Consider the following 14,117-nt stretch of genomic DNA (forward strand, 5'->3'; position numbering starts at 1 on the left):
TTTTTAATAACAATTGTCAAGGAAACATTCCATTTTTGAAAGATTTTGTTATTTATCTTAGATATGAATGACTTGAGTCTTCATTGTTCTTCAAAGATTTGAGTGTATCATGTTTCTTATTTCTTAGGATCTCATTTATTTATTCTTGGAGGTTCGTTAAACGTATTTTAGTATGTTGTCTTAATTCTTGGACTTCTATTTTGTATTGTCTAATTTCCTCTTGAAGATCTTTAATGGCCACTTCCTTAGAAATCTTATGATCAAATCTCGTCAAAATTTCATCTTAGAAGCTTGTGTTGAGAGATATTTTGAGGTAGATCTACTATCGAGAATCGTATTTATGTTTGTAGTAATCAAGTAACATGGAGAAGCAAGAGACAAAGCGCGATAGTAAAATCAAGTGCTAAAGTTGAATATAGAAACCATGGCTCACACTACTTGTCAACTTTATTTTGATTAGGAATTTGTTACAAGAATTGAGATGTCCTCTTTGATGAACCAAGCTATCATACATACACATTACTGACTTCCATCTTCTAATTTGATATAAGAATTATAAGCTCTCTGCGCACAACTCCTCTGGTGAACTGATATTCAACTTGGATATGCTTGGTTCTCCCACAAAAGAAACTCTTCTTTCTCTCATACCAGTCGGTCACACGTGCATCACGCCTGGTCCTGTCCCGAGTTCTACCAAGGCCCAACAATGGCCCAAAGATCCCTAGGATCTGTCATGGGCCTGGAAATTTAAGATATCATCATCCTCTCTCTCACCCCGGATCGCTTGGCCCAATGCAGAACACGCCCAAAACCTCCAGGCCCAAGCCCACAAGAGACCAATTAACAACCCCTAATCACAAATTTGAAGAAAAACAAAGAAAATGATCTGATTCCCACATGCCATGCGAATCCAAAATTCCAAATTAGGTTTATGGCGTCCACTTCTCACTCAGGAATGGGGTTTGGCCGTAGCATAATATAGTAGCTGCAAAAGACTTCATTGATCGAGATAATTGGCTTAAAAAAAAAAAAAAAAAAAAGCTCAGAAGGATATGAGTGAAACAGAACTCTTCAATGCCTTGGGAGCCATTGGATTTGATGAGTTACATGTACAAATATGCTGAACAAGAAGCTTCCATGGACTAATATGACAGCATTAGAATATGGAAGTGGAAGAAGCAGCATTCCCAAGTCATTTGGGAGTGGTGACTCAATATATATATCTATATTCTAATCATCATCATCATCATCCAAATTCCTGTCCATCAAACATGAGAGCCCCCCACCTCCACCCCCACCAGCTCCAGATATGTAGTCATGGCCACTACACATCATAACTTTAAGTTCTTTACTTCCGCTGCTTTTTCGATGGTGTTTCTGACTGCGCCTCTCCCTGTCAAAATTAATGTCCCATGGATCAGATTGGAGGGAAAAATTAAGTGCAGAAACAACAATTTAACACAAAATAAAGCTATTGTCCTACATGACACCCATGTTATTCAAACTTCATGGTGACTGCTTACTGCTTGGGTTATGGAAGAAGAGATGATAGTAGCATACTAGTATTTATCACTCACAGCAGTAATCTATGCATTTAAGATATCCAAAACATTTGATTCACTATTCTTTATGTAGTTCTTGAGCTGTAAGATGGATGCACCAAAAGCCCAGAAGTCTGCTAAGGCTTAGGTGCATGGTGCAACCCAATGAATGAGACTGGGCAAAGCGAGGCACAACATAAATTTGGAAAAATACAATCAGTAATTCCAGTGTGTGGCATGGTAAAATGAATAAAAATTTGTAATTTGAAGGGCTGTTCCTAAAGGACCTGACAAATTCCTAAATGGAATTCTTGGGTTCTTTTTATTGGAACTATGTTTCTGTTTATTTTTGTTTCAAATCTACTTCTTGGAAGAAAGTGAGTTTCTTCAGATTTTGGACTTTGAATTGTATATCAATGGAAAAAAGGAATGTTGAAGTTGAAAAAACTACCCCAGAAGATAAATTTTTACACACATATCTAATTAGGGAATGTCAATTATAGAAAATATATGGTTATTCTATCCAAGCAACAAACAAATCAAGATTCCAGGCATTTAATAAAGAGTGTAACAAAAAAGGTAATGCAATTATGTAAAATTTCAACATATAGTCAAAAATTGCAAGAACAAAAATGTCAAAAGAAGAAGAATGAAAATAGATGAGGCGTGCCTCTCCAACAAGTGGCATGCCTTCGTAGGAAAAGCACTAGAGCAAAGAAGTAGTTGTGCCTTCGATCTAGGCGTGCTTCACAGACAGCAGTAGCAGATACAGAGCATAATGGATTGACTGCTCTAGCAGTCCACACCATTGGCAGGGAAAGGACTTTTGAGTCTTCTGGCTATATTTCAGTTTGTGATCCAGATTAAGATAGATAAACAGCTCTGATTGATCATATGTGAGGGCTTTTAGATAATAAAAGGATTGCAATCATTTTAATCATTCTTAGGGGATTTCAGACAAAAAAAGGATTATAGTTAATTTTTTCTGAGTGTTTGTAAACTGAGAACATGAAACTATAAGAGTGGAGTGTATGATTACCTACTTATTTTTCTACTTGTTTTACTTTTACAACAAATTTCCTACTATTGTAACCTGATTTGCCCTCTAAAATGAAATATATCTTCAAACTGTTAAAACATCCCTCTCCAGATGCTAAGGGCCTATTTGGTTTCTGTTTTCAAGAACTGTTTTATGTTCTTGAAAACAAAAAACACAAAAAACTTGTTTGGGGAAGGGGGTGTGTTTTCGTTTTTTGTGTTCTCAAAAAAGTGGTTTTTGAGAACAATAAAAAGATGTTTTTATTGTTTTTTCACTGTTCAAATAATAGATTGTTTTTCGTGTTTTCTTTTCTTTCTTTTTGTGTTTTCTTAGCTGTTTTTTGTGTTTCTACAAAGGTGATTCCACCCAAGCACCACACCCCCACCCACAAACCCTTTCTTCTTCCTTAAATTATTGAAATTAATATACTTACACATGGTGACAAAGTCATCATTTGTTTAAAAAAATTATAACTGGTGTAAAAATTTCAAAATGGAATAATTTTTTTTTAAAATTTAAATGAATTGTGCATATAAAAATTATTTATATATTTATAATATCAAGTTAATAGAAGAAAACACTTTATTAATTAAAAAAAAACTTTCAAACATGAAAATTATTTATATATTTATATATCAAGTTAATAGAATTTTTTTTTTTTTTCTAAAAACACAAAAAACTGTTTTCCATAACAGTTTTCAAAAACAGCAACCAAGTAGGCCTTAAGTTTCTTCATAGAAACTCCATTGAACCAACTTGCAAATACCAAATCCAAATCCTAATATACCACTAGATTGATGCCAAAAAAGGATATGAAGCAAGCTGAAATGGACAATTTTCATGCTATAATAGAGGCATTTTAGTTCTAATGGGCCGCCCTAGTAAAGTCGCTGTCTTCTTAATCAAATCCACCCATGTTAGTCAAGCCCTTCTGATTCATCCAACAACTTTCATAGGTACTTTTCATGTGCAAAACAAAAGCAACTTCCTCATCCTCAAATATATCCACCAACAAGAGTTACTATAGCAGTATAGCTCTCATCATTACCGTTCAAACTGCAGTAGCAGTTTCTAAGGGTTGTTCACTGTCAATAACTAGTTTTAAATTGGTGGCTAGAGTTAGTTTGATTTAAAAGAAAGAATTAATCATTCTTAGGGTTTTAAGTCTATAAATAGGAATGCAATTATCTCTTGATTTAGTGATTGATAAATTGAGAATTTGAAGCTTTAAGCTTTGTTTGGAATGTGACTACCCTTCTTTCTCTTCTACTTGTCATACTATCCTCATCTTCATCCTGCTGCTCTTTTCTTTAATTTTTCTGCTATTAAAACCAAATTTGCTGCCTGGAACAAAATGAAAGTCAAGGAATGAGCATCTGATACTTGAACATGAGATGGTCTCCACCAACCACTGGAACAAAGATCGCAATTTAGATCATTCAACTACTCTAAAAAGCATTCCACTCCCTCAAAAGTCCTATTTCTCACTTCTTCCAAATATACAAGCTCTCACAGAAAAGCAACTCCCCAAACCTTCTTTTCTACTTCCTTACAAATCCATGCCACAGCTTAAATAGAACTCCTCAAACAAGCTCCATGGATAAATACAACTCCAAGAGAAGAAAATAACCAGGGACCAAATTCAATAGCCAAAAGGCAATGAATGAGGAGATGATTAGCAGGCTCGCCAAAACATTTACACGTCCAATCAAAGAAGGGTAGTTGGGGAGCCATTGGCCCCAATTCTGATTTCCGGAAAGCTAACATCATCACAAAGAAGCAAGGCCTTGAAAAAAGATTTTCCTGTGAATCTACCACCCTTGCTCCTTTTACAAATCAATAACATCTAAACCACATGCACCCATCTCCACCAGCTTCAACATCCAATCATTGAAATCCTAGGACTGTAAAATATAAGTTTTAACCACATTCCCAGGGGGATCAAATATAAGTTTCTACTACAAGATTGCAGCACCCATTACTCTGCAAACTGTGGATACTTTTAACCACCTGGTGCCATAAGGAATTATTTACCTTAGAAAATTGCCACAATTACCTTTTTATTAAAGCTTTGTTCTTTGAAGACATCCCCTCTACACCCCTCAAACTTATGCATACAGACTTGGTATCCCACATTAGTAATCAGACTTAGGTCCACAGATGTAAACCCCCCTTATACTAGACCACATTCTCAAATATTAGCATAGATACACCAGATACACAAAGACACCAAACCCCCCTCATACTTAGATTATGTTCTTATTTATTAGCATGTGTCCATATCTGCGCACAAGCATGCACACACACTTATACAAAGGTTTCCACATTCAGTGCACAACCAACTTTTCTCATTTTAAAGAATCCTACTGGAGGCTACATTACATATTGAAATCCAACGCCAAAAAGCAGATATACGACTCTGAGGAAAAGATAAACACCAGTCCCATTGTCCAATTCTCACATGCGTCATAAAATGAGGATAACCAGAGTGTGAATCACAAAAGAGAGTTTTGAATTCTATGCATCAGAGACAGTAAATAATCATGATAAGAATAAGGATTAAGATAATTATCTTACTGCATTTGACAACTGCTCACGAATATAGGCCATGGACCTCAACATAGCACCTAATGTATCCCTGGAAACCTGAAACTTCACCTCTGACTCCCCTGAAGTTGTCTCAGTATCTTGAAGCTGAAACAATATAAAGAAAGAAATTCTTAATTAAATGAATAATGAAATAGATAATATAAAAACATGAAATAAGGACAAAGAACAGTTTTTGGCCATGGGATCAACACTTCACCATGACTGATTGATCTGAATGATATAGAAACATTCATGTATCAAATAATTTCCTTGGCAAGCATAATATATTTTGTTCTTCTGTCATTCCAAGACAATAAAAAATCACTCTCTGAATAATTTGGACACTTGCATTCACATTGAGAGATAAACAGGCAACATGCAGAAAAGCATACACACATACATTAAAATATGTTTCCCAGGAAACAGAATAAAATCCATGGTACCATAAATTCAATGATACCTCTACTAATGGTGTTCAGGCAACACCTTACACAAATGCATGAAATCCAAATAATTCAGTTGTGCTGTGATCAATAACAAAAGCTATGATACTCTCGACTCTCCAACTTTATTAAAAGTACCCATGTCAACATGAGTGTGAGAGTGGGATTCTTGTTGAATAATCCAACTTTACATTGGATATGACTGTTTGATTTTGATTGTTTTTTTAAACTCCCTTAGCAGATTATTACATTGTAAAAAGTGAGAATTTAAAAATATTTAGGGACAAGGGGAAAAAAGATAAAGATAAAAAAAAAAAAAAAGGAAGTTCTTATAAAAAATACCTTTACTTTTCTAATTATTATTATTATAATCATTATTTGTTTATTTTTGTTATGCTGTATCCCCATATCCATATCTAAAGTTTAGATCATTTTTAGTCATTTCCCCATATCTTAAACTTTAGTGTTAAAAAAAAAATTAATTCCTAGATCGTACCCACACCAAACTCCAACCGACATAGAACAAAAGTATCAACTGCAAAAAAAAATTCCTTATTTTGGCTTCCAAAATTACCACCTGGATAGCATCTGAGCATAACCTATTGAGAACACATTCCAGCCATGGGACACTATCAATACAGTTCGGGAGAGATGAAATTGTGCCCTTCAGAAGGGCACCTCTCAAAACCATTCCAGTTCATTTTCTGTGACAGAACTATCCAATAAAAGAAATCTACTTGTTTTCTTTCCTTTCTTTGATAAATGAATATTGAACATAGATAAAGGTGTAGCACAATTAATTGTCCGTGCCCAACTTAAACTATCAGGAGTTAAATGGCATGAATTGAAAAACATTTCATTCTACCTGAGACACTTAATGGTTCATTCATGCCAACTTTTTCCTCCAACCAGAATGGTTGTGTGCCTCAGTTATAGCATAAATCATCACCACAATATGCTTTAGGCTCCCTTAAACTACTACCACCACATCTTCACTCACTCCTAGAGGCTACTATATAGGTTATTTTGAATTTTGTCTTTCCCGGTCTTCCTAGTTACCAGTATCAAAGCCCTCAATTAGGAAGTAAGAGATGTGTATGGGGTAGGTTTATAGAAAACCATAAGGAATGATTGAGATAGTTTTAGTAGTAGAGTTGCTTTTTCAGTGGAAAATGAGAGGAGATTGAAATTTTGGAAGGACAAATGGTGCGATGACGAACCACTAAGCATTTCTTTCTCCTCTATATTTGCTTTAACTACTTCCAAGGAGGCTTGGATAGAGGATGTTTGGAAACATTCAACTGATGGAGGTTGTTGGGCACCCCATTTCTCTAGGTGGCTTAATGATTGGGAGGTGGATATTGTGGAGTGTTTCCTCTTGAGATTACAAGGGAGGAGAGTGTGTAGGGATGAGGAAGATAAAGTGATCTGGACAAAGTCAAAGAATTGAAATTTTTTTGCTAAAGCCTTTTTCAAGGCCTTGGAGCTGGAAAGTCAAGCTGCATTCCCAACAGGAGTTATTTGGAATTCTTGGGTGTTGTTGAGGGAGGGCTTCTTTGCATGAAAGGCTACTTAAAATAAGGTTTTAACTTTGGATCACATTTAGAGGAGAAAGTGGTCTCTAGCAAATAAATGTTTCTCTTGTTGCACAGAGGAAGAATCCATTGATTACATCCTCATCCATTGTGGCAAAACAAGGGTTTTATGACATTTTTTGTATTCTTTGTTTGGTGTGTCGAGGATGCTTCCCTTATCAATAAGAGAGACGCTTTTAGGTTGGCATGACTCCTTTGTGGGTTCAAAAAAGGAAAAAGGTGTGGTGAGCTACTTCTTTGTGCCTTTTTTGGACAATTTGGAAGGAAAGGACTAGTAGGGCATTTGAAAATGAAGGAACCAATGGCATCTCAAACAAGAACAAGAAATGATAGATAGGTAGAACCAATGTGTATTTGTGTGTGTGTGAGAGAGACATAGAGGGAGAGAGAGAGAAAGAGCAATGGATTTCCTTACTTAAACAACAAAGGTAACAAGCTCATATTTGGTCACTAAAATCTCCTTCCAGAACAAATAAATGTTATTAATTATACCAATCTAATTTATTTTGCATACATTTTCTGGATGTTTAATTTATTTGAGTATTGTTTGTATAAGCACTCTACCTGTTCAAGTACACTAAATATGGTTTGGGTATATGAAGATATACACATGGGATTCTTATGACAATGAATATAATAATTTTTCTAAAAAATTTAAATTTGATTTTTCTTAAAAATTATGAAAACAATAGTGAAAGGTGTATGTGTCATTGTATTGTTACATCTCATATCATGTATCATATATTTATCTTAAAATATGCTTAAAATATGACATGAATTGCGATACATATCGATTTTCATAAAAAATATACTATATCGTTATCACATATCGTGTATCTTAAGTTTTTTACTATGCCCCCTTTACCTCCACCACCCATAAATCTCCAACTCGTATTTATGCTCAAAGCAATTCTGAATAGAGAGGCATAACTATCTTACAACAAAGGCTTCCCACACCATTCATCTAACCAAAATTTACTTCTTAACCCATTTCCTATAATATACAAGCCTTTGGCCAAAACTCTCCCCTAACTAAGCTAACCATATTGCTTTTCAAAGTCCATGCCAAATGCCTTAGATATTTAAAGCTCCACCCACCATCCATCTCCTTGAATTTTCCAAAAACAAACCTCTTGCAAAAACTATTTTTCTTACCCACAAACCTAAAAAACCATTCTCTCAGAAAATCCTTATTTAAGGTAGCAAGACTTCTAATGCCTACAGGTTGAAGGGTTATCTTTTGAGGCGTTGGAAGAGGAGGAGGCAAGGAATTTAGAGGTGTTTTTCTTGGAGGAAGAGGTGTTGGGTGCGCTGTGGGAGCTGAATAGTGACAAAGCTTCAGGTCTAGATGGTTTTTCGAAGGCTTGTTGGAGTTTTAGAGGGGAGTTTGTGAAATTCGATATGCTGAATTTTTTTTAATGAACGAGTTCCATGAGCATGGTAGATTTGTTCGAAACCTTAATGCGACCTTTCTGGTGCTGATTCCCAAGAAGAACAGGGCTATCAACCTTAAGGATTTTAGGCCAATATGCCTAGTGGGAGGACTCTGTAAGTGGTTGACAAAAGTATTGGCCAATAGGCTAAAGAAAGTAATGGGAAAGGTGATTTCTGGCTTTCAAAAAGTCTTTGTGGAGGGAAACAAATATTAGACGTAGTGTTGATAGCAAATGAGGCAATTGATTCTATGCTAAAGAAGAAAGGTAGTGACTTATTGTGCAAGCTTGACATTGAAAAGGCTTACGATCATGTAAATTGGGAATTCTTGCTAGCAATTCTTGCTAAGACGAGTGGTGTGGCGGGAAAGAAATGCAAGGATTTTTGAGGATAAAACAAGGAATTCAGAGAACCTTTGGGACATGATTCATTTCCTTGCTTCTCTTTGGGCTTTTTGTTCTAAGGTTTTTAAGGGGATTCCCCTTAATGTGATACACCTTGATTAGTTAGCGGCGTGCAACTCCATTGGGTTGGCCTAACTTATAGCAGTTGTCTGTATCTACTTTGTATTTTCTCGCATTTGTTTCATTGTAGTTTTGTTTTTCTTTGGTGGGAGGATTTCTCATCCTTCTCTTGTACTTTCCTTTTTATCAATATATGTTCTTGCTAAGACGGGGTTTGAGCAAAAATGGATAAAGTGTTGTATCTCTTCTCCAAGTTTTTCTATTTTAATTAATGGATCCCCCATTGGCTTTTTTCAAAGCTCTAAGGGTTTGAGACAAAGGGACCCAATTTCTCCTTACTTATTTGTGATTGCTATGGAAGCCCTTAGCAGGTTGATTTTGAAAGCTCAAGTTGGTGGTTTCATTTCAGGATTTAAAGTTAGGGCAAGAGGGGGTGGAGGTGAAGAATCTCACATCTCCTTTTTGTTGATGATACTATTATTTTTTGTGAGGCCTCTCAAGAGCAAGTTACTCACTTGTGTTGGTTGCTTATATGGTTTGAAGCCATGTCGGGGTGAAGATCAATTTGGAAAAGAGTGAGATGATTCCAATGGGAGAGGTGGACAATTTGGAAGAGTTGGCTTGTGAAATTGGGTGTAAGGTGGGAAAACTACCTTCTTCTTGCCTAGGGCTCCCCTTGGGGGCCTCTTATAAGTCTATGGTAGTGTGGGGCGGTGTTGAAGAACAATGTTAGAGGAGACTTTCGTCATGGAAGAGACACTACCTTTCAAAAGGGGGAAGACTCACTCTACTTTGAAGTACTCTAGCTAGTTTGCTCATCTATTTTATGTCCTTGTTCACCATCCCTAGATTGGTAAAGTTGAGATTATAGGAGTTTCAAAGGGATTTTTTGTGGGGAGAATGGGCTTTAGAGAAGAAAGTGCATTTATTCAAGTGGTCAACTGTTTGTAAAGCAAAGTCAAAAGGGACTAGGTGTTCGTTCCCTTTCGTTGTTTAACAAGGCTCTTCTTTGTAAGTGGTATTGTTGTTTTGCAAGTGAAGGTGATTCTTTGTGGAAGAAAATCATAAGGGGAAAGTTTGGGGAGGAGGAAGAGGGATGGAAGTCAAGAGTGGTGAGAGATTCCTATGGCTTTAGGGCATGGACAGAGATTGAGAAGCAATGGGAGCTTTTCAATTCAATGATATCCTTTGTGGTGGGTAATTGGAGGAGGGTGAAGTTTTGGAAAGATAAGTGGTGTAGCAAGAAGCCATTATGTGAGACTTTTTTGCCCTTGTCTGTCTTATCTGATTCTAAAGAGGCATGGGTAGCTGATTTGTGGGAGCATCAAGGAAAAGGTGGAAATTGGAATTTCCGTTTTGTTAGGAATTGGAATGATTAGGAGTTCGGTGTCATGGAACATTTTCTTTCTTTACTTCAAGGACATTCAATGAAAAGGGATTAGGAGGATAGAGAGGTTTGAAAGGGTGAGAGCAAAGGGGTCTTCTCTGTAAAGGGGCTTTATTTTGTGCTAAAGATTGGTTGTATTATTCCTTTCCCTTTAAAGATAGTTTGGAACCCTTGGATTCCTTCAAAGGTGAGTTTCTTCACTTGGGAGGCTTGTTGGGGAAAGGTTTTGACTTTGGATTAGCTCCAAAAAAAGGGTGGATTTTGGCCAATAGGTGTGCTTTGTGCAAAGAGGAGTTAGAGTCCATAGATTATATCTTTTTTCATTGTGACAAGGCGAGATTATTATGGCAGCTGGTGTTCTCTATTTTTTGTGTATGCTAGGTTATTTCTGAGTCAGTTAGGGAAACCCTCCTAGGGTGGCATAGGTCTTTTATAGAGAAAAGGTGAATTAAGGCTTGAAGAGCTACTCTTACTTGCATTTTCTAGACGATATGGAAGGAAAGAAACAAAAGATTTTTTGATAGTAAGGAATTCCTAAACAATTTTTCTATGTGGGTTAAGAGTGTATATAAGTGGTGGCTATACGTATTTGATTGATTTCATAGAGTGGTTGGGTATTGGATAAGGGAGGGAGTATTTTTTTTGTACCCTCTTTTCCTTTTTTTGCTTGTTTTACTTGTATACGACCTGTATACTTTGCACATTTTTTGCCCTTTTATTAATACAATCTCTTACTTATAAAAATAAAAAAGACTTCTAATGCCTACACCCCCATTGCTCTTAACCTTGCAAACTTAACCGTGGTTGTTAACTTTCAGACTGTATTTTATATAATTTTTCCATCTTTTTGTATAGCGTGTCCTAAATTAATTACATAGTAAAAATAGTTTAAAAAGTAAAATAAAATGCATACATATACAAGCTACTTATATGTCGGAAGAATGAAATATGAAACAATTTATAACCAGGTCCATGAAAGATAATAAGATTAAAAAAGTTAAAATATAGACATATCACATTCATTAATATCATACATATGAAAATTTTTGAGACTAAAGCTATGACAAATTCAACTTCAAAATATAAGACAAATTAATGCATAGCTTCATTGTAAAATCCACAAAATAAGCCTTTTTAAAAAAAAAAAAAAAAAAATTGAACTACAATTTTTAGTTTGAAGTTCCAACTAGCATATATATTGTTGAAATGCATGTGTTAATGTTCAACCAAAAAAAAATAATCCTACAAATAGAAACAAATATACTAAGCAAAAAAAAAAAAAAATCAGAAACAAAATATTCATTGATAAGGATTCAAAAGTACAAGTGAAGGATGAGGAATCCTTCCCACATATACAAAACCTGAACAAAAGAAGAGATGGACAAGATTTCTGCAATACACCAACGATACATGTACATCAATATAGTATCACATGACACTACACAAAGAAAAAGTGACTCTCATACATCTTCTACACAGAGTCCAAAAGCAACGATTGAAAAGTACAAGTGAAGGATGAGGAATCCTTCCATATACAAAACCTGAACAAAAGAAGAGATGGACAAGATTTCTGCAATATACCAACAAGACATGTACGTCAATATAGCATCACATGAAACTATACAAAGAAAAAGTGACTCTCCACTCTATAGGGGGTCAATTCATCTTCTACACAAAGTCAAAAGCATTGTCCCTTGCTTTGCTATTTTAACGACTTTGATTTAAACAATAAATCCCAATTGAGCTAAATAACATTGAGACGAGTGCCCTTGAAAGTTGTGGTTATAGAGGCCCAAAAGTAGGCATCAAAATAAATTAAGTAAAAGTTTTTCTTCACCATCATATTCAAGAGGTTAGTGTTCAAATCATCCAAATCAAGACTAATCAATATTAATGAGAATAAATTCAATTAGATTTCAATCTTTTGAATAAGTCTTTAACAAAAATCATGTAGTGTTTTTATGTAAGATATTTTTTTTTCTCTTTCTTTCCCTTTTGTCGTTAGTTTTTAAGCTTAATGTATATTTTATAGTAATTTTTTTTAAGAATTGCTTTTTTCAAATTTGATTTTTATTAGAAACTATTACAAAAAATCAAAGGTGTTTATGCTGTTCACATGTATATTGTATCGTGTATCACATGTATTTTAAGATACATTTCAAAATAAGATATGTACTAATTTACATACCATCTTACATAAGAATTGTATGGTGTTGTACTATATCATGTACTATAAGTTATTACAACTATGGATTAACTAACATGCCAAAGCACCTTAAAATTAAGAATGAAGAATGTGAGGGCAAGGTTAGAAGCATATTTGGGAAGGCAAAAATGTTAACTAGTGAAATGAATTTACTAATTTATATTGTTTCTTACAATCAATGAATAGATAATATTCTATATATATATATATATATTCTTACAGATTCTAAGTACACAAGAAAGGGGACCAACCATCATAAAAAACCAAGAAGGATACATATGCTCACCCATAACACAAATTCATCGCTACACTAACCCTATTGACAACATTCAACGCCCATACGAAGCAAATATGCAAAATAAAACTTCAGCTTAAGAATCAACTATGTCATTAAAAGTCTATTGAGTCTCACAGCCAAAGGCTCACGTCAAAGTGATGCACTATGAATGAATCTTGAGGGTATAGCCTCAATACAAGGTACTTCAGTTGGCTTGAAGCTAGTCTCAAGGCTGTTGAGACTTAAAGTCTCAAACATCTAGTGATTTTTCATGTTTTTGGATTTTTATGCATTTATGATATATATTTTATAGCTTCAGTCTCAATAGTTAATGGATTTTAGGCTTTTATGGGCTTTAGGTGTATATTTTATAAGTCTTGCATCTTGGGGTTGGGTCCGGGTCTTGGATTAAACGTTTTACAGAATAAGAGCTCAGCTAGTTTCCATTTAACCCTTTGAAAGAAGAGATAGAGAGAGAGAGAGAGGAAGAAGAAGAATGGATTGACATTCACATTAATGAGGATGATAAAGTAATTAGATATGGTGACAATTCCTTGAAGAAGAGGAAGAAGAGGAAGAAGAAGAAGAAGAAGAATGGGTTGACATTCACATTGATGGGGAGGATGATAAAGTAATTATATATGGTGACAATTCCTTGGAGTTGATGACATCCATACTAATGGTGGCATTGAAGACTACTGATGGAGCCATGAGAAAAAGTTGGATTTTGAAAGAGATAAAGAGGAATTATTAGAAATTATTAAAAATGAAAAAATATATATATATATTATTTTTATTTTTATTTTTTGAGATTTTCTTTGTTTAAGTTCAGCCTTACACCTTATTCTGCCTCCAAGCTTAAGCTTAGTCTCATTTGGGAAAAAAAAAAATGCATCGATATTGCCTTTAGTCTTTTATTGTCAATGACACCTTCCCCTCAAGAGTCCAACCATTGCATTCTTTCAAGGTGCATGCAAGAACGCTACTGCTTTTTTCCAGGCTAGAAGTCTCCTCTTGCCTATTAACCAACCATATCACTCCAAAAGAAAACAAGGACACAACCATGCATGCACACAACGGAATAAAGAATTCAAAAACAAAAAAATTAACTCAAAGAATTCAAAAAAATTAAAAAAAAAAGG

General features: G+C 35.0%; 1 protein-coding gene across 2 annotated transcripts in view; it reads right to left on the minus strand.

Moving 5' to 3' along the window:
- Positions 1-409: 409 nt before the first annotated feature.
- The window catches only part of LOC117916095 (protein FAR1-RELATED SEQUENCE 3), a 21,070-nt gene continuing 7,362 nt past the window's right edge, over positions 410-14,117 (minus strand). Inside the window, exons 5-6 of one of the 2 annotated variants that reach the window (XM_034831928.1) lie at positions 5,158-5,274; positions 410-1,393 (exon numbers count right to left, since the gene is read on the minus strand). In XM_034831928.1, the coding sequence (XP_034687819.1) occupies positions 1,349-1,393; positions 5,158-5,274 (162 nt within the window). In that variant the 3' untranslated portion in view covers positions 410-1,348. Of the gene's footprint in view, positions 1,394-5,157; positions 5,275-11,776; positions 12,063-14,117 lie in introns of those variants that run through there. The other variant, XM_034831929.1, reaches the window with a different exon arrangement.

This window comes from Vitis riparia, chromosome 6, assembly GCF_004353265.1.
Source record: "Vitis riparia cultivar Riparia Gloire de Montpellier isolate 1030 chromosome 6, EGFV_Vit.rip_1.0, whole genome shotgun sequence".
NCBI lineage: Eukaryota > Viridiplantae > Streptophyta > Magnoliopsida > Vitales > Vitaceae > Vitis > Vitis riparia.